At 47.7% G+C, this 24,489-nt stretch overlaps 1 protein-coding gene across 1 annotated transcript in view; it reads right to left on the bottom strand.

The window, feature by feature from the left end:
• ILDR2 (immunoglobulin like domain containing receptor 2) overlaps positions 1-24,489 on the bottom strand; it is a 55,252-nt gene that overhangs the window by 3,791 nt on the left and 26,972 nt on the right. The window contains exons 3-8 of the mRNA XM_004706852.2: positions 21,748-21,804; positions 18,537-18,683; positions 17,362-17,538; positions 6,517-6,630; positions 1,742-1,958; positions 4-226 (exon numbers count right to left, since the gene is read on the bottom strand). Of these exons, the coding sequence (XP_004706909.1) occupies positions 4-226; positions 1,742-1,958; positions 6,517-6,630; positions 17,362-17,538; positions 18,537-18,683; positions 21,748-21,804 (935 nt within the window). The remainder of the gene's footprint in view (positions 1-3; positions 227-1,741; positions 1,959-6,516; positions 6,631-17,361; positions 17,539-18,536; positions 18,684-21,747; positions 21,805-24,489) is intronic.

The following is a 24,489-nucleotide window of genomic DNA, read 5'->3' on the forward strand; positions in this document are numbered from 1 at the left end:
CGCCTCCAGGGAGCCGTCCTGGTAGAAGCCCCCGAGGGCCCGGGCCTCGGCGCGGTCGAAGCGGCTCCCGCCGCCGCCGCCGCGGGCCTCGTGGCTGTTGCCGTCCGGCCTGCGGGGCCGCTGGCCGTAGGAGTCAGCGAAGGCCGCCAGCTCGTCCATGGACACGGCTGGCACCCCAGTGGCGAAGTTCTTCCGGGACAACATCTCGGATTTGGAGCGCTGCTGGCTGCGGGCAAAGGAGGACCAGTTAATGTGGATGCTGGCCCGTGTCTAAGGGGACCCACAGGGTTCTGGGGTCACAGCTCTGCCCCTCTCTGCCTGGAATAATCTGGGCCTCACAGGCCCAATGATCTCATTAAAGGGAAGGCAGTTGTGACCATCTCACGAGTTTGTGCCAGGGATCAAAATCAGGTTGTGTACATATAGCCATCCGCAGTGTGCTGAAACACACCATTGAGGGCACTTCTGGTGGATCTTTATGGGGCCAAGTCCTGCTGACAGCAGCAGGACAACCTCCACCCAGCCTCAGAGTCAGCACAGGTCGTGTCTTGCAATACAGCTGTGACCCAAGGAGCCTGGAATATTTGGTGCCACATAGAAGCTCTTTCCACCCCAAGAGCAAGGGCCAACTTAGCTATCAGGGCAGCAGGCCAGAGAGGGCCCCCTGCAACCAGTAAGCTCAAGGGAAAGGCGATGTCTAACTGCCCTTCGAGTGAAGCACTGGCTGGTAAGGATGCTATTCAGTGGGGAAGTGGTCATGCAATTCCTGCCCTCCCACATTGGTTCGCTGGGTGACTCTGGGTAAGGGCCTTAGCATCTCTAAGTTTGAGTTTCCCTAACGAAAATGGAGATGTTAACAGTGCTTTGCAGCAATCCCTTGTCTATCAGCAGAGGCTTGCATGTTGTATGATGCTCCTCAGGGCTGAAGACAGACTAGGAAGAAAGTCAAGTCCTGGGGATCTGCTTCTGAAAAACAGTCAATAAAAACCCTATGACTCACAATGGTCTGACCCCATTGTGCATGGGGTTGCTGTGAGTCAGGGGCCACCCCGAAGGCAGCTAACAATGACAACAGCAAGGCCTACCTACCTTTTCAAGCTGCTATGAGAATTAAACGCAGCAGTACAATGTGTGGCATTTTACCGTTTGTATAACAAAAGATGAAAATGATGGAGTGGCATAAGCATTGGACAGTAATTGGCAAGGTCAGCGGTTCAAACCTACCAGCTGCTTGGAGGGAAAAAGACAATGCTGGTTGCTACTTTAAAGAGCTACAGTCTCAGAAACGGTATAGAGGGTGGCTATGAATTGGAATAGGGAGCCCTGGTGGTGTAGCGGGTACGTGTTGGGCTGCGATCAGATGATCTACAGTTTGAAACCAGCAGCAGCTATGAGTCAGTAGTGACGGGGTGGCAGGGAGTGAGGTGAGTTGAACTGAACTTGATGGCAGTGGATTTTTGGATAAATATTGGCAACTGTGAACAAGGTTCTTAGAGGGGGGCAAAGCCCTCATTTCAAAGGGTCTTGGACACCTACACACGATGGGACAAATGTACCTTGCTGAATGAATGTGAAAAGAGGGAGTTCAATAGCCCATAGGAATGTGGGGCAGGACAGCCTAGGGTGGGAGAGAGGCTATCAGGTCACAGCTGGCTGAGCCCTGGGGAAGCAGCCTCAGATCTGCCCCGTCACTTCCCTATCGTGCTCAGCCCCAGAGCTGCCCCATGACAGCCATCTTCACCTGTGCCTGAAGCTCTCCCGATCCTCCTTGTTGTACTCGATGGCCGAGGGTCCCCGGCTTGCTCCACTGCTGCCTCCCATGACACCTGACCAGTAGTTGGCGTTGCTCTCCAGGTCTCCAGGAACAGGGAGCTGCTTGCTTCGCATCTGATGGTAAGACTGGCGGAAATTGCTGTCATCCTCATGCAGGGAGCTGAGTTCCGAGATGGTGTTGTTATCTGTAGGTACGAAGGCAGGCATGACAGGGCTCTCTCTACACGTTAGACAGGAGATGGGCTCTGTTATGGGTTGAGACCAGAGGCTCTCAGAGTCCTTCCCGAGGGCCCCGGTCCTGTGCAGGGTGGGTTGTACAACTGAGTAGAGCTGCTTGTGTTCTTTGCTCGGCAGGGGCTGCCTCTAGCTACAGGCCTCCCGTGGTCCCAGAGAGGGAGGCTTCCTACGTACTCTGATCTTGGAAGGGGAGAAGAACTGATCTGGCTCCACCCAAGGCAGGCTTCCCGGAACCCAGGCCCTCGACATCTGGCCTCCTCCTTATCCCCCGTTCAAATGCTTTCTTCTTCCTGCATAACAGGCTGTGCTGATCCCAGGCATTGGAACCAAAGACCCAACCAGATCTCCTGCCATTGAGTTGATTCTAACTCACGGTGACCCAAAAGACAAGGTAGAACGACCCCCTTTGGTTTCCTGAGGCTTTGAAATATTGACGGGAGCAGACAGCCTCCTCTTTCACCCCAATCTGAACCAAAGCGGGACAAAAGGAGGAGACTCCAATCCAGCCTCCTGGTTTGAGGAGATGAGGACTTAGCAGCCAGCAGCTCTCTATTCCCCCCGCCCTCTGGCTTCCTTTGGCTGTGCCCTCTGCATGAGCAAGGAGTCCCCAGGGCCAAAGGGATGTGCTCACCTGGTACCTGTACCCCCATGTGTCTAGCCTGTGCTCACCCAGGAACCTGGAATATCCTGTCCAAATGGCACCACTTCCAGGGCTTGTGTAGCCTTTCTCCTCCCCATACAGTACCCCAGGTGTGTGTATGTGCGCAGGCTCATAGCTGTTTGGGGGTAGGGGAAAAAAAGGGGAAGGGGCAATATTTATGGCCTGTAGGGTTTCTACTTGTACTCTTGTGCTAACCCTAAAAATGTAAGAAGTAGGCTTGGTGAGAGTTATCTCATTTCTTATGAGATTTAAGGCATTTTTTGCAAAAGCACATGTGAATCAGGACTGGAATCAAAGGAAAAGCTACTTATTTATAGAACTCTGAAATGGATCAGTTACATTTTTAACTTAAAACATAAATCTCATAAATCGAATTTGCAGTGTAACTGAATCTATTTGTTTTCCCCAGCCTGTTAGAACTTCAAAATATTATCAGAAGCAATATTTTTGAGGCTTAACGCCTAGCTGCTGAGTGAAAGGTAAGCACAGACGTGTGTCTCTGGTTCCCTTATTTCCCCACTTCCTAGCCCCACCCATTCTTGGAGCAGTGGAGAATGTTTCTTATCCCAAATACCTTGGCCTGCTAGAAAATTAATCACCTCTTAGAAAACAAGGGCAATGTGTGAGCTGCAGAGCAACCAAAGCTCTGAATTGGCAGAGTCAGAAATGGTTCTTATCCCCAATACCTTGGGAGATCTAAACACAGCCTCCTAGTCTGGTGTCACCAGGGCACAAGGTTTACCCTGAAAGCCTGTCAGTTTAATCGCTGTGACCAGTTTTGCCTTACCTGACCCACACAAATACATATTTTTGATGTTCCATCTTTTCTTCCTCTTCAGGTAAATGGACCTGTTTGTGTTCGGTTTAAAGGAAAATAACTCATATACTATTGATTACTGAAACCTTTCTTTTCTCATGATCCCCCAGTGTGTCCCAATTTCCTGGGAACTGTAAATAAGAGAATTTAAAGATGGGCACAGTGAGTCTATTGAAAAACAATGTTGTTGGCTCAGAAGCTCCCTTGATCCTCAGGGAATACTTGGCTTTTCATTTCCCTGGGTCGTGAGGACTCTCTGCTTCCCCATTCTTATGGATGATGACCAGGCTGTGTATTACACGAAGTTTTCTTCCAAATTGGACACAAACAATGACATCTCCCACTTCACAGACACCCAATAATGTAACACTATGACGAAGGCAGGTTAACTTTTTCTGTAAGGGGCCAGGGGGTCAATATTTTTGGTTTTATGAACCATACTGCTACAACAAGGACTCTGAATCAGTTCTTCCTGGTTCAGTTGTGTCTGAAGAAAGGAAATTGGGTAGGACCTGAATTTGTACAATGTGGGTCTGCTGGAATGCCCCGCTAGAAAATTAATCACCTCTTAGAAAACAAGGGCAATGTGTGAGCTGCAGAGCAACCACAGCTCTGAATTGGCAGAGTCAGAAACAACAGTGCCCTGCTCAAAGATGCTAGCCAACCGTCCTGCTTTGAATGTGTGCTGCTCTTCACAGTCCGGGCCAGCAATCCAGCGTCACACATCAGGATCCAGAACGGCTCTCCACACCTCATCAGAGTGTTCCATGATTTTTTCTATTTTGATTATCATTCTGCTACATCCATGTTTTCTAGATCTGGGTTTGTTCTGATGTCACTGTGTTGGCTATGACTGAGCACCTCAGTGCCTTGACTACAACTTACCCCTAGTAGGAAAGCAGCCATGGACACTACTTGGATGAATGGCCTGGCTGTGTTCCAAGAAACACTTATTTACAAACAGGCGGTGGGGCAGATCTGACTGGGGAGCAGTTTGTTGACTCCTACTTACTCTAAGACTTTCCAGATTAAAAACACTTCCAACCAACTCCCTGCTCATTTGCAAAGTAAATGTGGATCATAAACTCATTGTGAAAGAATTGATTCCAACTCAAAGTGACCCTACAGGACTGAGGAGGACTGCCTCATAGAGTTTCTGAAGGCTGCAAATCTTTATGAAAGCAGTCTGTGGTATCTTTCTCTCAGTGGCTAGTGGATGTGAACTGCTGGCCTTTTGGTTAACAGCTGAGTTCTTAAACCACTGCACCACCAGGGTTCCTAATGAGGCTCATACTGGCTAGCAAATCCATGAACCTTGGTTCGAGACTCCAAATTCCCACAGAATCTCTTACTCCCTGCTCTTAGCTGAAGCTGTGAATTCCATTTTATATAAGACTTCCAAGACTATCCCACTTCTATGATTCACCCAGCGTTTACTTTGCTCTTCAGGAATAGAACCTCTCACAGGAGGGTGAACTTTGCTACTTTATTCTGACCTCATCTCTGGCCAACTGTGGGACTGTCAACCTGCAGCTCACAGGGGTCTGGGCTACAGTTCTGGCTGTGGCACGAGTGTGCCGCTGCCTTGGTTTCCTCCTCTGCAGCACCAGGGGAGTGGAGTCAGGAGTCCCTTGATCAACAATCTGAAGTTCTACAAGCTAGAAGGTGCTGGTCTCTGGACAGGTTTGCTGCTGTGGCCACGGCACCATGGGGCCCTTCAGAATTTGCTCAATAGTCTCTTGTATAAAGAGCCCGGGACTGGAAGTCGGGAGAGCTGGGTTCTAGTCTTCATTCTGAAGCTTCGTCTTTTTCCCTTTAATTTGCTTACTTCGGAGGTTGACTTAGCCCATCTCTAAGGTCCCTGTGGACTCTAGGAGTCTATTGCCTCATGAGTAGCAGGCCCCTGGGGACCAAGGTAGTAGATGAGCCTTGGTTCATACTTCAAACCACCCTTTAGTTTGTAACCCTGATTTGTATCATTTCCCCCTAAGCTGTGACACTCTCCAGGTCCCCCTGCATGTTCCTTCATTTCCCTGGATCACTGTCTCTATCTCTGGCCCCTTACAGGGATCCATGACAACACTCTTGTCAAGTGCAGTGACATCTGCATTCCTAACATTCCAATCTGGAGATGGTCTTTTTATAGTCAGTGCCAGTGGGAGGATGCAGCGATGGAGGCAACGCAGACAGGATGGATTTAGAATCGCAAACTGGGTGGAATATGTTGTCCTTAATCTGAATAAAGTTCTTCCAGGCTGCGACTGTTGCCCCAACAATCCCATCAAGACTCTTGTTGGTTCCAAGGCGAGGAGGGTTCAGAAAAGACACCGAGTGACCTCACTCCCATGCCTGCCAGCACCCTCCGATAATTAGCCCTTCCATGTCAGACCTGCCTTGTGCTGCCTCTCATGAGAGATGGTAATTTGGAATCCACCCCAAACAATCAGCTGTGTCAGCTGCAAAGTCTCCCAGAGCTATGGGTGAGTTAAGGGTTGGGGCCCTGCCACCTACAGACCTTGCAATTAAACAGGTCTTTGGAAAAATGAGGCAGCCCTCTGGCTCGCCCCTCTGTCTCTGCTACTGGGCAGCTCAGAAGAACCAGGATGACTGCTCCGGCATTGGAGTCATCTGGCAGACTCGCTCTCCCACTTTCAGTACAGACTCCGCGCCGAAATTGACAGCCCAGTTGTTCAGTGCTATGTGAAGCCTGCACGCTGCAAAGGGCAGATCCTTAAGCTTCCATGTATTAATTCAGTGGTGTGACTATACTTTCAAGACATTGTAGGGGAGACTGGGTTAATAAGGTCTATCAAACGCTAGGATTGGATGGGTAGGCCCAGCAGTACTGACTGCCAGTGGAGAGGCAAAACGGAAACCCAGATGACACGTGATGGCCCAACTGTCTTCCCTCTGCACACCCAGAGCCGGAGTCGCCGCCTCATGACTCTGCACGTCCGTGCTGCCTGAGTTTGGTACCCCCCACAACCCCTGTAGCTTTCAGACCACGTGAAAACTAAGAGATGCTCACATCTGCCTCTCATCCTTCTGGCTGGATCAAACTGAGCTAGCTCCTTCTCCACATAGTACAGAACCTTCATGGAATCTCTCTCTTTGTCGGCTTGGATCCGGTAGCCTTTGCGAACTGTTGAGGAAAAAAGAAGGAGGTGAGCTGGATGAGGAAAAGGCCCGGAGAAGACTGTCTCCATTCATGTGACTTTGCAGGACACATAGCTCCCAATAACAACCACTTAAAAACAACCCAGGCTTAATGCTCTGTATGTATACATATGTGACCCTATATGAGACTCCTTTAGTAGCTGGGGCCATTGGAATGGAGGACCAGCAGGGCAACCACAGTAGCTCATTACAGCATGTGTCTAGTCGTTTGTTAGCTTCCTCCTATCTTGTGATTTCCCCAAGACTCCACTTAACGCTCATCTTCTCAAAGCTCTTGGGAAGTATATTCACAGTGGGAAAGGACCATTTTCTAGATCGAAGACGCACCCCACTATATATCCTGTGAGGATCACACCTTCACTTCGTAAGAGAACATTTAGATCTTAACTTTGAAACAGTTGCCCAAACATCAGGGACATGAACAAAAGTGGCTGAGAAGGCTCCATTCGCCGGGGAGATGGTGTCTGTAACCTATCCGTACACTGGGCAGGGCACGGGAGTTAATATTGGATGACAGGCCATAGTCACAGTAGGACAAAGCAGGATGCAAAACAGGTGATTTCTAATCATGGTTCCATCTTATTCATTAGCATTTTCCTTTAGGCAAAGGAATGCCATATTTAGGACATAATTAATTAAACCTGCTATGTGGTCACAAGCAGGTGTTATTTTCAGGGATAAAACAAAATACAGCTAAAATAAAGCATGAGAAAGAATACCATCACTTACACCCCCACCGTACATATTGTCAGGGACAAAGGCTGTTTAAGCCCCATGGTATTTAAGTATCATTAGAGCCCAATCCCAGCCCCCAGGGCGATCAGACACAGGCAGGTCTAACACAGAGATAGGAGGAGGAGGAGGGAGAAAAGAGACAAATGAATGGGATGGGGACAAAGTAATAATGATAGTAGACAACACTTATTGGGCATCGGAAATGTGCTAGGTCGTGCTAAATGCTTTACGTGGAAACTTGCTCTTCATACCTAAGGATGCTGGTGTGATTCCTTATCAGCCACATTTTATGTTTTAGAAAACTCTGGCTCAAAGGGGCCTAGTAACTTGTCTCACTTGCCCAGGAATAATGTGCGGTACTGGGTGGGGCTGGAACCAGGGAGTCTAAGTGAAGCTTAGTTGTCTTAGGCCACCTTGCCCCTTGAAGTCTAGGACAGAGGAGGAAGAAGGCGGGGCGTGAGGAAGCAAAGCCTGAGGCGGGAACTTCGCTGCTCAGTTCCATTGTCTGCGGTGATGTCCTTGGGCGGTGGGCTCAGTTGAGCTGCTAACTGAAGGGTTGAAGGGTAGACTCCAACCAGAGGCACCCCGAAATAAGTCATGTGATCTGCTTCACAGAAAAGCAGCCACTGGGCAATCCGTGGAGCTCAGTTCTGCTCTCACACAAAGTCTCCGTGTGTCGGAGTTGGTTTGACAGCAGCGAATCTACTCTGCTGCTCAGCCCCTCTCCTACTGCAGGACCACTCAACCCCAGTACTCTGCTCCAAAGTGGGACGAATGCCTTAAAACAGCGGTTCTCAACCTGTGGGGCGCAACCCCTTTGGGGGTTGAACAACCCTTTCACAGGGGTCGCCCGATTCATAATACTAGCAAAATTACAGTTCTGAAGTAGCAACGAAAATAATTTTATGCTTGGGGGGTCACCACAACATGAGGAACTGTATTAAAGGGTTGTGGCATGAGGAAGGTTGAGAACCACTGCCTTAACATGATTGTTGTGCTGGTAGTGCACGCCTGGGGCATTACCCCTGCATTTTACTCTCTGGTCATGCTACCCTGCCCCCGACACAAGCTATTTACACTGAAGATTAAAATATAAAATTCCACAGTACTCTAATCACAGCTCAGGCACTGGAGACAGAGAAGGACGCCCACACACTCATTTGCAGGTGCACTGAATTTCCACATGCACACATGCTGTGGGCAGTTGACATTCGTCTCCAATTGTGGAATGGCTTTAACAAAGAAAGGTGAACCCCACCACCTGACTTTTAGTGGTACCTTCATCAGAGGTTAGATCCATAATCCTCACGTGGAAGCAATTATTAGCCAATATGATTTTATTTATCAAGCTACACACTATTCCATCTCTGCAGAGGCGTTTACAGAGTGGTACAGACAGTTCAATTAAAATGCAATTATCCCACGGAGCTGTTCTGTCGCTTCTGTGGTAGTCATGGCTGAGGGATGAGACAGAGCTGGGAAATGGGGAAGTGAGCGGGCTGCTGTGGCTGTGTTGAGGGATTTCCAAAAAGTAAGGACCTCTCCAGGACTGTTTCTATGTCTAGAAAATGCACGAATACTGTCCACCGTTAACCTCTTCAAGACGACAGGATAATAAAGACCCCATCAGGCTCTTTGTGAACTATTTGGTGCAGCTCAAATGGCACCTCATCCATAAGGCTTGCCTTGATTCTGAGAGCTAGAAAATGTCTCTCTCCCTCCTCCTGCTTTCCTCACCCCTCATCTATAAGTCATTTCATTTGTCCTTTTATTGTGGGTTTTAATATATTCTAGTTTGGTTGGTTGCTCTGCATCAGCAGTGAGGGAGGGAGTTTGGTTCAAGTTATTTATGCATGCCTAATCTCTTTACTAAAGATGTCGGGAACACACCCTTAATCAGCTAGAGCTCTCATGTGCCTGGGGCTCCGTGCCGTCCAGTCTGCTCGGACTCACGCCCACCCTCTCTGGTCAGCAGACAGAAGGAAGCACGGTCCTGTCCTTTGCGGCACTCAGTTGTCAGGTTTAAGCCCATCGCTGCAGCCACGGCATCAATGCACCTCCTTCAGGGCCTTCCTCTCTTGCTGCCCTGCCATTTTACCAAGTAAGGCGTCCCTCTCCCGGGACGGCGCTCTCCCGATGATAACAGATCCAATGAACATGGGACGAAGTCTCACCATCCTCAAGACTAAGGGCCGTTCCGGCTTTACTTCTTCCAAGAGAGATGTGTTTGTTCTTCTGGCAGTCCACAGTGTATATAAAGAGATATATATATATATATATATATATACACACACACACACACATATATATACATACATACATATATGTATTTGTGTATATCGATTGCCAGCACCCTAATTCATAAGCGTTGATTCTTCTGGGGTTGTCTTTATTCACTGTCCACCTTTCACATGCATATGTGGTGGCTTGGGTCAGTGGAACTTGGTGGTCCACTTAACATGGAGCAGGCTCTTAGTAAATGTTTGTTGCTGCAGCCTGGGGACAAGGGTGGGGTCAGCAGTTTCTTTGGGAAGAGTGTTTTCAGTAGAGCAAACTTCGGGAGGATTGTCTCTGTTGTCCTCTGTGGCTCAGGACCGCGCGGGCACACGGTAGACACTTGACTCGATGCATGCATGTGCATGTCTACATGTTTGGATGAATGGATGAGGAGCGACCATGACTAGAAACGATCGCAAGAGAATACAAAGTGAGATTTAAAAGATGAGGCCTTACAGGTGGTTTGTTGGGGGAATTTTGGCCAGAAGACGGAAACCTTGAAGGAGCATCCAAGGTACAGGTAAGTTTTGCAGGTATTATTATTGATAAAAATAATAATTATTACTTTTATTTACATTAAGGAAACAAGCTTATTTGCAGCCAGTAGGGAACGGGCTGGTTCTACCCGCACCTGTAGCATTATCTAGGCGTCCTTCCTATAGGAAGCGCTGCTAGGAAATAAACACTCCGTGTTTACTAAGGTCATGGGGGTGGGAGACCTGTTGCTATAGGAAACACTGTTCCAGCTGTCCCTGGTGGTGAGAGATGACAGCTATTAAGAGCAACAGCTGGAGGTCCCAGGGTTAATTGCAACTTGGACTGGAGCTGAGATTGTTTTCTGTGTCATTAAAACAGATTACATTCTCATTAAGACACAGATTTGATTACATATGCATAAGTTATCATGTCCTCAAGAAGTTGCAGCAATGTATTTACAGCCTCAGATGAAGATGGCGATTGTGCCTTTCAATACTGGCATTATAGAGACTCAGCTCTTCCCATGCCAGTTGTCATACCTCTCTGTCACACCAGGTCATGACTTCAGGAGCCTAACTTCTTATTTGCTAGCTGAGAGGCAAACATTTTATCTTTAGACTTTAGAAGTATCATCTGTTTCAATAGCTCAAAAGCTAGGCAATTCTCATTTTTAAAAGGTGTGGGTGCATAAGCAAATGTGGCGAAGAAAGCTGATGGTGCCCGGCTATCAAAAAGTATAGCGTCTGGGGTCTTAAAGGCTTGAAGGGAATCAAGCGGCCATCAAGCTCAGAAGCAACAAAGCCCACATGGAAGAAGCACACCAGCCTATGCAACTACGAGGTGTCAAAGGGATCAGGTGTAAGGCATCATCAGAACAAAAAATCTTACCATAGTGAATGATGGGGGGAGTGTGGAGTGGAGACCCAAAGCCCATGAATAGACCACTGGAGATCCCCTTGCAGAGGGGCCTCGGGGAGGAGAAGAGTCAGTCAGGGTGCGATGTAGCAACGATGAAAAATACAACTTTCTTCTAGTTCCTAAATGTTTCCTCCCCGCTCCCACTATCATGATACGAATTCTACCTTGCAGGTCTGGCTAGACCAGAGGATGTACACTGGTACAGATAGGAACTGGAAACACAGGGAATCCAGGGCGGATGATCCCTGCGGGACCAGTGGTGTGAGTGGCAATACTGGGAGGATAGAGGGAGAGTGGGTAGGAAAGAGGGAACCGATTACAAGTAACTATATGTGACCTCCTCCCTGGGGGATGGACAACCGAAAACTGGGTGAAGGGAGACGTCGGACAGGGCAAGAGATGACAAAATATTAATTTATAAATTATCAAGGGCTCATGAGGGAGGGGGGAGAGGGGAGGGAGGGGAAAAATGAGGACCTAATGCCGGGGGCTTAAGTGGAGAGGAAATGTTTTGAGAATGATGAGGGCAATGAATGTACAAATGCGCTTTACATAATTGATGTGTGTATGGATTGTGATAAGAGTTGTATGATCCCCTAATAAAATGATTAAAAAAAAGAAAAAGAAATAAAAAATAATAATGCCCTAAAAAAAAAGGTGTTGGTTTTATTGTTTGATTGTTAGTTATAAGTGGTATAGCAATGAAACGAGTTCCCTCATCCTGCGAGAATCTGGTTGTGTGTCCACACGAGCTCAGGAGAACATAAAACACCAGAGAACACTTGGTGGAGAACTTTCCTCCCCTGAGCCTGCATCGCACGGTGGCTGCTATAAAGTCCACTCCGCCTCTGCCTCCCTAGGGCATGGCGTAGAACTGCCCCACAGCGTTTCCAAGGCTCGTCTTTCCAGAAGCAGTCTGCCACATAGGTCTCCCAGGGAGTGGCTAGTGGGTTCAAACACCACACTTTGGGTTGACTATTGCCTTGTATCTTATAATTCTTAGTTTATATCGATTCATAAACCCTCGTTCCCCACGCTGCTAGATTCTGAATTCATTGAAGGCAAGAAAAATTTATAGCACTCATTATACTTTTTCCTCTTGATTTGTGAAAACACTTAGAATGGTGTCAGATTGATTTTTATCTGTAATTCGTTTGAAGATCAGAGAACTCTCTGATGTGTGGTGAGATTTTAATAAGAAATGTCCTAGATTGTTGGCCAAAGTCCAGCATATTGGAAAAACATGACTTTTCTCCTGGTAATGTTTCAGCTCAAGGTTGATGGATGATTGACCTCCTTTCAAGTTCAGGATGGTCCAGGTCCTTTGGTTCATGTGGCTGTTCGCACGTCAGCTCCTCTAATTTGTCAGCCCTGCCAATTGTTATTGTAGTGGAGAAGAGATGATGGTCTCTTTGATGCCAAAATAACTTTTTTTTAATTAAATTCATATTGCTAAAGGATTTGAGCTGATACCTTTTTTTTGAGCTGATACTTTTGACCCACTTAAAGGTCAATAATTTTTTCAGCTACTTTCTCCTTTACAGCGAATAGCCAACGTATGAAACTTATGAAAGTTTACAAGGCAGATACCCATTGGAGAGAGCCCTGATCTTCCTGTCCTATCTTAATGAGCCAAGGCTGTTTATGGATGATGGGACAGCTGCCAAATGCCACCCCAGGGTGACAGCAGCTCAGTAGTGGGAGAAATGATGGTGATAATTTACATATTCTCTGTATACTTGCAGTCAACATAAACATATAGGCATTTACACCCTCATTAGCTTTGAAACTGGCATTTCAAAACCCACTGGCTTCCTCAGTTCTTTTGCAAGGAAGAGGAGTGAAGGCCAGGTGGGTGTGAAAATAAAAGAGGCAGCCAAGAGTAGACGTGGGAAGTCCAGGTAGAGAAGACTGCACTAATCAAGGGACGAGAAGGCAGCCAGGACGAGGATCATTTCAGCGCAGATGGAGGAAAGTCAACCCATCGATTACTTTGAAGTAAATATGAGAACATGGTGATGGGTTGGCTGAGGGAAGTGAGGGAGAAGGAAAAGAGGCAGTTGCTGCTTCCGGTTTGGACCTCTAGGTGGATACTGGTGTGCGCCATCCCCGGAGGGAGGAAGATATACAGGAGTCCGTTAAAGGTGGAGAAGTAGCAGCTTTCCTAGATTTCCTGGAGGCTGAATTTGAAGCCTTTCCATCCCAGATGGAAGGAATCAGAGCCTACATCTTAACCAGATCCCCAGGTACACAGCAGCCAAACCAAACTCACTCCCATGGAGTCAATGCTGACTCAGCAAACTGTGAGGGTCGGCAGGGTAGAACTGCCCCTGTGAGTTTCTGAGACAGTCACTGTTTGTGAACGTAGGAAGCCCCATCTTTCTCCCACGGAACAGCTGGTCATTTGGAACTGCTGACCTTGTGATCGCAGCCTAAAGCGTGACCACTTCACCACCAGGGCTCCTTCAGCACACAGAAGAGCTTGTGAAAATGTAGACTCTGATTTCTGTATTTGGGGTAGAAAGGCCAATTACCAGCAGGGAGTCAGAATGGAATAAATAGGCGTGAAGCCCTGGTTTGAAGTGTCTGCGGGACTTCCAGGTAGAGATGTCCAGAAGGTTCTTGGATAAATGGGACTGAGATGCAGGAGAAGTTGGCGATAGAAGGGTGTGCATGTGTGTGTGTGCACATGTGCGTGCACGCATGCGAGCAGCATAGAGATGTGACTAAAGCCAAGGGAATAGATAAGATTTCCCAGAAAGAGAACTTTAAACTTAACAAGAAGAAGGGAGGTGGTGCTGTGCAGAGGAAGAGCCTCCAGCATATCGAGAGAAGGAAAGATGGCAAAGCACGGTTTGAAGAGGCGAAGGAAGACTTGGAGGTCGGGGGTGGGAGTGGGGATGGGGGGGGGGGGCAAATGCTTTGGGGACATCAAGGGAGGTGAGGATCAAAAGGCATCTGTTAGATTTAGCAATCAGGCAGTCGTAGCAGGAGCTGGTTTCTGCAGTGGTGAAAACCGCGGCAAGGCAGAAGAGTTAGTGAGCGCAGATAAGCGGGCACGTTATATTCTCAAAACTCAAGAGGCTAGGCTGTGAAAAGGAGAAAGGGGACAGGCACGTAACATCAGGGCTGTGAACACGGCTGTATTGTAATGCCAGCGATTTGAGCATGTTTGAAATGCTGATAGAAAGAAAAGGGAGAGGATAGAGCTGTGAGATGCTATGGAGGTGGAGCGTGGCGAGCCCATTGAGAACTTTGGCTCCAGAGCAGAGACTCCTCTTTCACTGTGACAGGAGGAAAGAGAACAACAATATGTGTGGGCGCAGCTAACTGTGGGGGCTGGAGGGAGGAAATCTTAGCGGGTTCTATTTTCTCTGAGAAAGAAGAGATGGAGTCATCTGCTGAGGATGGCAGGGTGATGGCGGAATTGAGGTTTGCGGGTAGGGGAGAAGGGCTCCAATAGCCGGTACGAAGATCGGGAGAAGGAACAGGGTGACTCTAAACACTGTACTATTCCTAGCTCCTGAGAGATGCCTTTGCATACACAACGTTCAAAAGAGTATGTGTGCAACTGTAATCTCAAAGATGATTGTTGCCAGATGACTACCCAAAAGTTGAAGTAGCTTATGAGTAAAGATTCAGGCTAAATTTACATTTTTATAAATCAGCATTTCTTAATGTTTTTAACATTCTTTAGAGAATCAGCTACATGAAACACTGGCTTAAACTGCCTCTCTTACAGGAGGGATAGCTGAACGCACTGCTGACTCGTTTTGTGGCTTTTGAAATGTGCCCGGTTGGACAGGATGAGGAAATCTGTCCTCATTCAACAAGACAGATGATAATAATCAGGGCCAGACTAGCTGTGGCCAACACTAGTGGTATCTTCCTCTTTTTCTTTGTACATGGAACCTTCACTCAGTTCACCTACAAGGTAAAGAGCTTTAGGCATGAGAGGCTAGTCCTGATGAATCCAAGCTAACCACATCGCTTTGTGGGCAAATGGGTTGGAAATGTATGCAGGGCACAACCCTTGCCAATGAAACTGCAAGGGGACATCAGCTGGGTGGATGAGGATCTTCTGGAAAAGTCTGCCACACTTGTGGAGAACATCGGCACAAAGGAGAGGCATGGCCTGCTCTGACTCTGAGCAGTGAAGCGCTGGCAGTCCACGAGGCGTTCTGCGGAGAGCAGCCTGAAGGATGAGAGGTGCTCAGGATGACAGAACGACAACGGAGACAACTAGCCTCTTCAGTGACGTCAAATGAACTGTCCGTTACCCGAGCCTGAAGTCACCTTTCCTTGGGCTTTATTTCTAAGTGAAATAATAAGTTTTCTTTCTTTTTAAAGCTGCTTCTATTGCATGCACCCAAAAGAATCCTTATGAACCCAATAGTGGTAGGATTGAACCAAGCCACTGAATTGAAACAAGCAGGGAATTAGAAAAAGGCTAAAAACAGGAAACATTTGAGGAATAAGAGTAATTTTATTGTGAGAACTTACTAAATAAAAAGGGAAGGAGAAAGGGCCCTAGTAGGAAGGATGGAGAAAGGGTAGAAAAAGGAGACACAGCACACACAAAGGTTGAGACAGCTTCTATTTATGTCTCTTTAGCCCACTCTAGGCTGGGCAATGGACTATGTTGTCTTCATTTCTCTAGTTCTCTTGTGCCCTTGATCAAGTTTTTTTTCTTTTCAGTCTGTGACTCATTCCCTGTCTTAAGATGTCGGAATTCTACAAACACATCCACTCTTCACTCATCGACATAGTTAGGTTCCAAATACCAGGTGGTTATGGGAACATGAAGGATGATTACATCAGATCACAAATGGAGGATGACTACATCATTACATAACTACCTAATCACACCATTATATACTTGTTGACACCTAACCTGAGTCATCACAGCCACCTTTATGCTTGCTTCCCATGCTGGCATGCCTTATCTCCAGATGTACACCGTGAGTGTGCAAAATAGACAGTAGATTTTGTAAAGTTGTCAATGTGAAATGTCAGTTAACAAGATAGTTGGTAAGTGAGGAGTAGTTGTATTTCCAGGGAGAGAAAAACACAAGTCCCAACTGCTCACCGAGGATATCCGTTCCATCCGTAGCCAGGCAGTTCATTTCGTGGACTGGTTACTCTTCCATGCTGGACTGCCCCAAATCTGTTCTCCATATCAAAGATTGCCAGAAAACCTGGAGTCATCTTCATTCCCTAAAGTCTCATGGCTTTGTCTCAGATTCTCTCAGATGGGCCCACTCATTTCAATTTATATGGGCTCCCTCTTAGCCAAGATGCTCGCATTTCACACTGAAGCACTTTCAGCGCCCCTTAGCTCAGGGTCTCTGGCTCCACAACCTCCCACCCACTTACCACTCACCTTACACACTGGTGCCAGATTAACTGCTCCTAACTGCAGCTGTCACCACGTCAGCGCTCCTCTGGGAACCTGCCTGTGGTGTTCCCCACACCAAACCCAAGTTCTCCTGGGCGGGTTGCCTCCAGCAGCTTCTGTGTACTTCACGCAGGTCGCAGATGGGGCAAGGCAAACACAGGCAGATGGGGCTGTCACCGTGTTAAGCACCTAATTCTCAATTCCTCCAGACCAAGCTCAAATCTCACCTCTTCCCAGAAGACCTTGTGATTGTGCCAGCCCTTTCTTCTTTGTGCTTCCAGTACCACACTCCAGTACCACACGGGTCTCTCGAATACCCCTTCTCTCACTCTGAGGAGGCCCTGCTGCTTGATGGGGAAACCAGGTCCTACACCTCTTGGTATTCCTCAGAGTGCCCACTATGTTGCTGTTAGATGCCATCACACTGATCCTGATTTATGGGCACCCCACATGACAGAGTAGAACTGTCCCACAGAGCATCCTAGGCTGTAATCGTTACAAAAGCAGATCATTAGGTGGCTGGGTTCAAACCCTCAACCTTTCTGTTAGCAGCCAAGCATGTAACTGTTGGGCCCCAGGACCCCTTGTGTCTACTATTGCCCACACTAACTAGGTAGGGATTAGTGAATGAGGTGGAAGGGGCCCTGTGCCTCCTCCTACTTTCAGGTCTTAAGGAGACTGGGAAGAGAGGCGGGCAACAACACTGCCCTGCAGCCCTTGCAAAGCCTACATGCTCTGGGAGAGAGCTGGCACAGCTGGAAGAACCCCATTTCTGGAGTCAGGTCAGGCATTTTTCAAAGCAGCATCACGGAGCTGATCAGACTTAGCGGCAAGGAAGCAGAAGTCAGGCTGGAGCAGAGGAGGGGCAGGGCAGTGGGGAGCTACATTTACCACTGTGGCTTCCTCCAGTGGAGTCACTTGGTGCCAGAGGAGGTGGATGCGGCTTGTCCATCAGCATGCCAGATGAGGGGCCTCCTCCCAAAGGGAGAGAGGGAATGGAGTAAGGGCCAGGGACACCGGAGACAGAGGGAGGGTACCCGGCCTTGGCTGCTTTCCCTGCTTCATACACTGTGGAGGGAGACGAAGAGCAAGAGAAATTACATCAGCCCACCCTCCGCAACCCTCACGCTTCAACTAAGGAAGCTCCTTGTTTTAAAGCCACATGGTGTGTGTCTGTCTGTTTGTCTCCAGGCCTGACTTGATCATCTGAACCACTCTCCATCATCCCTTGGATTCTGGCAACTCTGCTGAAAAAGCATCGACATAAGGGATCAGAGTGTTGAATACCTGGCAACTGAGTAATTGTGTGGTGCTGGGAGCTGTCACAGCAGCATCCCCGTGACAGCAGCAGCAGCAGCAGCCCACGCTTCACTCCACTCCGGAACGGCCACACCCCCTTTCCTAGGAGGCTTCCCACAGGGGCTGCCAGGGCCGCTTGCGGGAGGATGGGGAGCCTCTTCCAGGGGCGCAAAGCAAAGCCTATTCAAGGCCCCTGCTCCAAGTCTCTCAAGCAGACTCGGCCTAGAAACGGTTTTTCTCTAAAAGACACTAGAGAGACACGCGTCTCCCTCCTTCAAGAAGTGTTTCAATTACGGCAGGGCTTCCACGCTTAACAATGACATGGCCTGGTGAAGTCAAACGGAATCCTCAGACGAAGCTCGTTGCATCCTGGGAGTTAACAAAACCCAGTGGCTGGGGTACGCAAGCAGGCGGCCAGTGTGCACGCTCTGCGTGTAAAGAGGAAAGGGATGGCCCGAGGAGGGGCCCTGCAGTTGGAGTGCCTGGGAGAGCCCCAGAGAAAAGGGGGAGATGTCACTTCCCCAGCCTCGCCCTCCGGAACCTGCTCAGCATTTCACCGGAGCATGAGATTTCCACGTGCAGAGATGAGCCGTGTGGGTGAAAAGCAGGGAGGGGCAGCATGTGGGGGAGAGGGAAGACAAGGGTGGGCAGCTCTGGCGTGCCAGGGGAGGGTCTGGAATGGCCATGTTTTTGGGTGGCAGATGGGAGGCGGGGGGTGGGCATTTCTTTGATCCCTCTCCCATGGCACTCGGGGCCACTTTACTCACAGGCCTGAGGGCAGCAGCAAGACTCCGGACAACACGGGCAGCGGATGTAGCAGCAGCAGCTGTGAGGGCAGCACTGGCACCAGCAGATCCCCACCAGGACGAAGAAGAGGAAGACTCCCAGGATCACCAGACCAACAAACACCCACTCTGGAGGAACACACAAAGAAAGCCACCCTGGAGGCAGCCCCCCACCTTAGAACAGGCCACCCTCGGCCACCCTCTATAAACAGAGGCACGGGGGAGGGGCCTGGGGAAGAGAAGGCAGGGCCCCCAAACCCAGGAGACACTCCACTTGAGAAGTTCGAGCCTCACAGGCCCAGGTGGAGACCAGGGAGGACGAGGGAGACCAACTTACTGACCAGCACACCGGGAGGGAGGGTTCTGACTGGACTGTCAGAACCAGACAAGGACAAGAACAGGAGGGTTTTCTTGAGTTAAAAAACAGTAATAGGTTTCGCTCTCTCTTTAAGTTGTGGTTAAAAAACATAAAAGGTACAATAAGACAAGAGCTAATTTAACACGTACCATTCAGTGACATTATGTTCTGAGCAACCGTCACCACTGCCCCGGTGCCCCCTAAACACGGGTTCCCCCTTTCCTCCTCCCATCCCTGGTGGTCGTTCATAAGCTCTGGTTCATCTACATTTAATATACAGTTTGCGTAGTCAAGAGAATCCGGACTATAAAAGTTTAAGTCTCAAGAAAAAAGAGACCTCTGTGTCTAAACGGGCCGAGGGCAGAACGTATTTGGGTGGCCCACACCCCTATACATTCATCAACTTCTGTGGATGAGGGTCCCGGTGCCACCTTCTCAGTACACGGCACAGCGCTGAGGTCAGCACTTCTACCTTCGCCACACACCACGACCCGGGAAAGCTGGAGGCATAGCATGAGGCAGAGAAGACCCTGACCCACTGATCCGGCCCCCAGAGGACGGCATGGTGTGATCACTGACTACGCTGGAATGCCAGTGCAGCCAAGGGCGTTGATGGATGGCAAGGCTGGCATGTATCTACCTGGGCCTATCTGCTCACTTCTGCTATGGTAACAGCTTGCGGAGGCTGGACATGAATACTACTCTATTTGCTCATCCGAAAGAGCAAGAGCCTTCAGACCCAGGACAAAGGAAACCAATTTTATTTGCACTTAGATAAGGGCTGGGTCTGAATATTGTGCTTTGGGGACTTGGCTAACAGCCCTGACTAGAGACCTGGGGCCAGAATGGAGAAAGCCATGCTTCCTTGTAAAAGTCAGAAGGTTAGAGAGACTTATTTTTGGTTGAAAGCCATCTACCAAGAATCCCTTTACAATGAGCCCCAAGTACACATGTATGCCATTTTCCTCAATTTTTGTTATTAGTTATTCCTTCAATTAAATGAGCATTCAGCTAGAACTTGAGAATATGATGCTTGTTATATAGAGTTTTATGATAACGATAAAAAAGGTGACCTTTGTTATAACATAAAATCCTCAGAGGAAAAAAGTCATATAATTTATGTTTTCCCAAAGTTCCCGTCCTGCTGTCCACTCGTCCACTTGAAATGCAATCCTATTTACCAGGCCAACCTCTCTTTAGAGAGGGCATGAGAAGACCTTGCCCCCGCTAGAATAATCGTCTTGGGGAGCATTCATGCTGAGGACAACAGACAGTCACGGGTGTTGGCCTGGACCGTGGCGATACCGAGTAGCACAGCGAGTATGTAGCCGGAGCTAGATAGGAGCCCTGAGGCTTAGATAAGTTGTGTTTACTGGTAGTGACAATAAGGGTCAGGCAGTCAAGGATGAAATACTGGCAGATTTCCTTTTTTGGGGAAAAAATGTTTTCTGTGAAAGGATTCTTAGAAGCAAGCAGGGGAGGGATTCAGGCCCCTAGATCAGATATAAAATATATATATAGTAACTCTTTCATGGGATGGGAAAATATGAGATCTAGTTTGATGCAACGCAACATTGCCTTTTGTGATAAACACATGCTTGCCAATTGAGGGACGCTTGGATAAATGGGACAGCTAAGAGAAAAGAGTTTGTGTTTGGGGTCAACATCAATAAGAAGAATGTCTATTCTTGGGTTGGCCAGATACTAATGGGAAAAGAAGCCTTTGAAGAATAACTAGTGAAGCTCAGCCGTGAACTTGGATGTTTCCTACAACGAATCAAATCAAAACCAAGAATCATAAATATTTTCTATCTCTCTGCGACTCTTAACTTCTAGCCAAAATAACCCAAATCGCTGCCATCGTGTCCATTCTGACTGCCAGTGCTCCTGCAGGACAGAGGAGAACTGCCCTGTGGGTTTCCAAAGCTGTACATCTTTACTGGAACAGAAAGTCTCACCTTTCTCCTTTGGAGTGGCTCACGGGTTCAAACTGCTAACCTTGGGTTAGCCGCCCAACTTGTAACTCACTCTGCCACCAGGGTTCCTTAACTATTACGCAGCTCCTAAACCTTTGGGAGAAACCCTCCAAAGCAACAAGTGAACCATACCCATTCCGTGGACAGGCCGTTTTCCACAGTCCATCCTTCTTTCTCTCTGAGCCTCCTTCCATTATGGACTACAGTGCCGCACCAAACTGATGCTGGCTTGTCTAAGCTGGTATGTTCAAATGAAGCTGCACCAAGCAGAGACATGCATTTGGGGTAGGTGCCTGTGGACCACTAAGGACTTGGTGCTCCAAGAAGTCTCTGAAACTGCCTTCAAAATAATGTAGGTCTGTAAATATGTGCTTTTCAAGGGAGGAGGTGGGGGGGGGGGGAACAGTTTTCATGTTTGAAAGAAGTGTTTTGATAAAATTATAAATGGCAATTCAGTGTAACATGGCTGCCCAATAGACGACGGGCACACATATAACTTAGGGAATATAGATAAGTGACTATGTGAAGAGTACTTGTAGCTCTCTGGGTGCAGAGATACTGGGGGAGGGCAGAGAGATGGCTGAGAAGCCTACATGCCTGACACTAAAGGACTGGGTTCCACTTTAGCTTATTTTTAATCATTATTATTATTATTATTCTGTTAGGGCCTAGTTACCAAAAAAAAAAAAAAATGGCATGTAAGGACCTTTTCGGCAGATTTAATGCACCCTGGAAAAGATCACAGATCTATACAGATGAATATGCAAATACACGAAAAGAGCAATTAGTGACTGAGACAGAGGCAAGACAGATGGAGCAAAAGCAAATTAAGCAAACCAAGAGTTAAATGACCGAATACCTGGCATAATCTCCACAGCAAAACTGGGCAAGAGATCAGCAAGCAGCCCTGTCCTGCCTGGAAAGGTGGAAGGAAAAGAAGGAAAGAGGTTACTCCAAAGGAAATACAGCTCAAGGCCTGGCTCCTCCTGCTGCCAGCCCTCCGCGGCGCCGCTGCTCCTCTTTTCTTGTGGCAGGACGACCTCCCCATCCATCTTTGGCAGCCGCCTCAGTGCACTCTGCACCTAACCCCGGTGGAGGCAGAACCAGCTCTTCCTCTCCAACTATTTTTAGGAGGAGGAAATCGCTGCTTGGTAGGAGAAAACCCTGCCTGAGCAGACGGACACACACCATCGCTATTCATTTATGCGTCCTTCCCCACACACCTCACTGGAGAGTCAAACCCATTTGTGTCCAAACGTTCCATCTACATTTTCATACACCCATCCACTTATACAGACAGTCCTCTGTCCATATAAAAACAAAAGTACATATTTGGTTTTAGCTCAGGATTATCTCCCTACATGGCTCTATTTATATCCTAGATATTCCACTGATTAAAATGCTCAAAGGCAAGGAAAGATAAAGCTAAATCCATCACATACTTGTCTACACTCCTTCTGGCTTCAGAAATGTTCTGTACATATGTATATGGATGGCTTTTCCATATGGCATTCACAGCTGGCATTATAGGCACCCAAATGCTTTCGGCAGGGTCTTACATAAACGCTTGAAGTTGATATCGGAGGCTTGTGGAGGTAAAGAGCTTGCAGGAAAGAAGGCACAGGAAAATGAAGGAAAGGGATGGGTCTTCTTATTTAAAATAGCCTGATTTAAAGAATGAAATGCGGAACGCATTCACCCTCTGTTCACGTCCAGGTGACTGTGTTGTTAGATGCCATCTAGTCATCTCCAACTCATGGCAGCCAACAGAGTGACAGGCTGCCAGTCCTGCATCTTCCTCACAAACACCAGCATGCTTGGGTCCATTGGCGCAACCCCTGTGCCAGTCCATCTCATGGAGGCTCTACCAGCCTCATGTTCTCTTATAGTGATCACCCCTCCTGATGATGTGTCCGGAGTTAGTGAGTTGGACAGTTTTCTGTTGTGATCCATTGGTTTTCAAGATTAATTTTCAGAAGTCAATCACTCAGCTCTTCTTCCTAGTCTTTCTGAATCTAGACGTTCTGCCCAAACTGCCCTCAGTGGTTGACCCTCCTAGTATTTGAAAATACCCCTGGTTTCTAGTATCATAACTACACGCAGCCACCACAATGGGATAAACTGACAAGGGGTAGGCCATAGTATCGCTCTATCTCCACGTTCACGCTCCAGAGATCTGCACCACACTGATAAGTCGCACTTGGGGATAGTTTGCCCACTGCTCAAAAAACAACCTAAGTGAAACCATATCCTGCTTCAGTTTTGTACCTCTCTAACAGGGCTTTTATGATTTTGAATAAAGGCTTACAAGCAAGTCTTATTTTGCATCCAACAGTTCATGCTTTTTTGGTTTCCACTCACCCATTGCAATCCCTTTATCTCACATCTTCCTGCTCTGCCTGTTGCCATTCCTCTTTCTTCCCTAAACTCTGAACTTTGTTCTTTGGTAAATGGTTCTTTGGTCTTAAATGGTTGATTATTTTAACACAAGGGTAAGTTCAGTCTCAGACCTGAAGGGTGACTAAGGTCACCCTTGGGGGTCCCACCGGTCGACAATAAACCAGTAAACCTGGACTCATAATTTTGAGTTCGGTTCCAACATATTTTTCTCCCACACTCTCCAATGTGATTGTTTGAGAGTAGGGGGTGGTGGTTGTCATGCATGATCCAGTACTTCTGGCCTCAAGGTTGTCAAGATCAGTGTTTATGTGGCCCATTAGTCCACTGGACTCATTGCTTCCACATCGTTTGATTTTCATCACTCCTTTTATCTCCAGATGGAGAGAAACCAATAGCTTCCCCTTAGATGGCTGTTCATGACCTTGTAAGACCCCAATTGCTACTCACCAAGGTAAGGCCGTCAAACCTTCTCTTTGAGGACCATGTTAGATCAATTGACATGCGTGTCCCCCAAGACTATGGTCGTTATCCCCTTGGCTGAGCAATCAATTCCCTCAAGGTGTTTGGTCTGTCTGAGAACTTTCATAACTTTGCCCTCTGTATGCATTAGAGAATAAGTTACCCATGTATGTGGTCTATATTTTGCATCTAAAGGTCATGGTTCTCTTCAAATGGTGCTGGCAAAATTGGATCTCCATCTGCAGAAGAATGAAACAGGACCCATACCTCACCCCATGTTCAAAAACAAACTCAAGATGATCAAAGACCTAAATGTCAATCCCAGAGCTCTAATGATCCTCAATGAGAAAACAGGGACAAACTTAAGGGCCCTATTGTAGGCTGTACACATACTATCAAATATAATAAAGGAAACTCAAAAGGAAGACAAAATAGATGACTGGGACCAACTCAAAATAAGACACTATGTGCATCAAAAGACTTCATTAAAAGAGTAGAAAGAGAGCTGACGGGCTGGAAAAAAGATTTCTAGCAATGACACAAGAGATAAGGGGCCAATTTATAAAATCCGTATAATATTGCAAGACTTCAAGAAAAATCTAATACAGTGAACCCTCGCCACTTCGCGCTTCGACTTCTGCGGCTTCACTCTATCGCGGTTTTTGCGTTAACAGCGCATGCTCTGTCATTACTGCCACTGATTGGCTCATACTGTACATGCTTGATGCCATAAATAATATAA

This window comes from Echinops telfairi, unplaced genomic scaffold (genome assembly GCF_000313985.2).
Source record: "Echinops telfairi isolate 266 unplaced genomic scaffold, ASM31398v2 ScPeMD7_7424;HRSCAF=8462, whole genome shotgun sequence".
Lineage (NCBI taxonomy): Eukaryota > Metazoa > Chordata > Mammalia > Afrosoricida > Tenrecidae > Echinops > Echinops telfairi.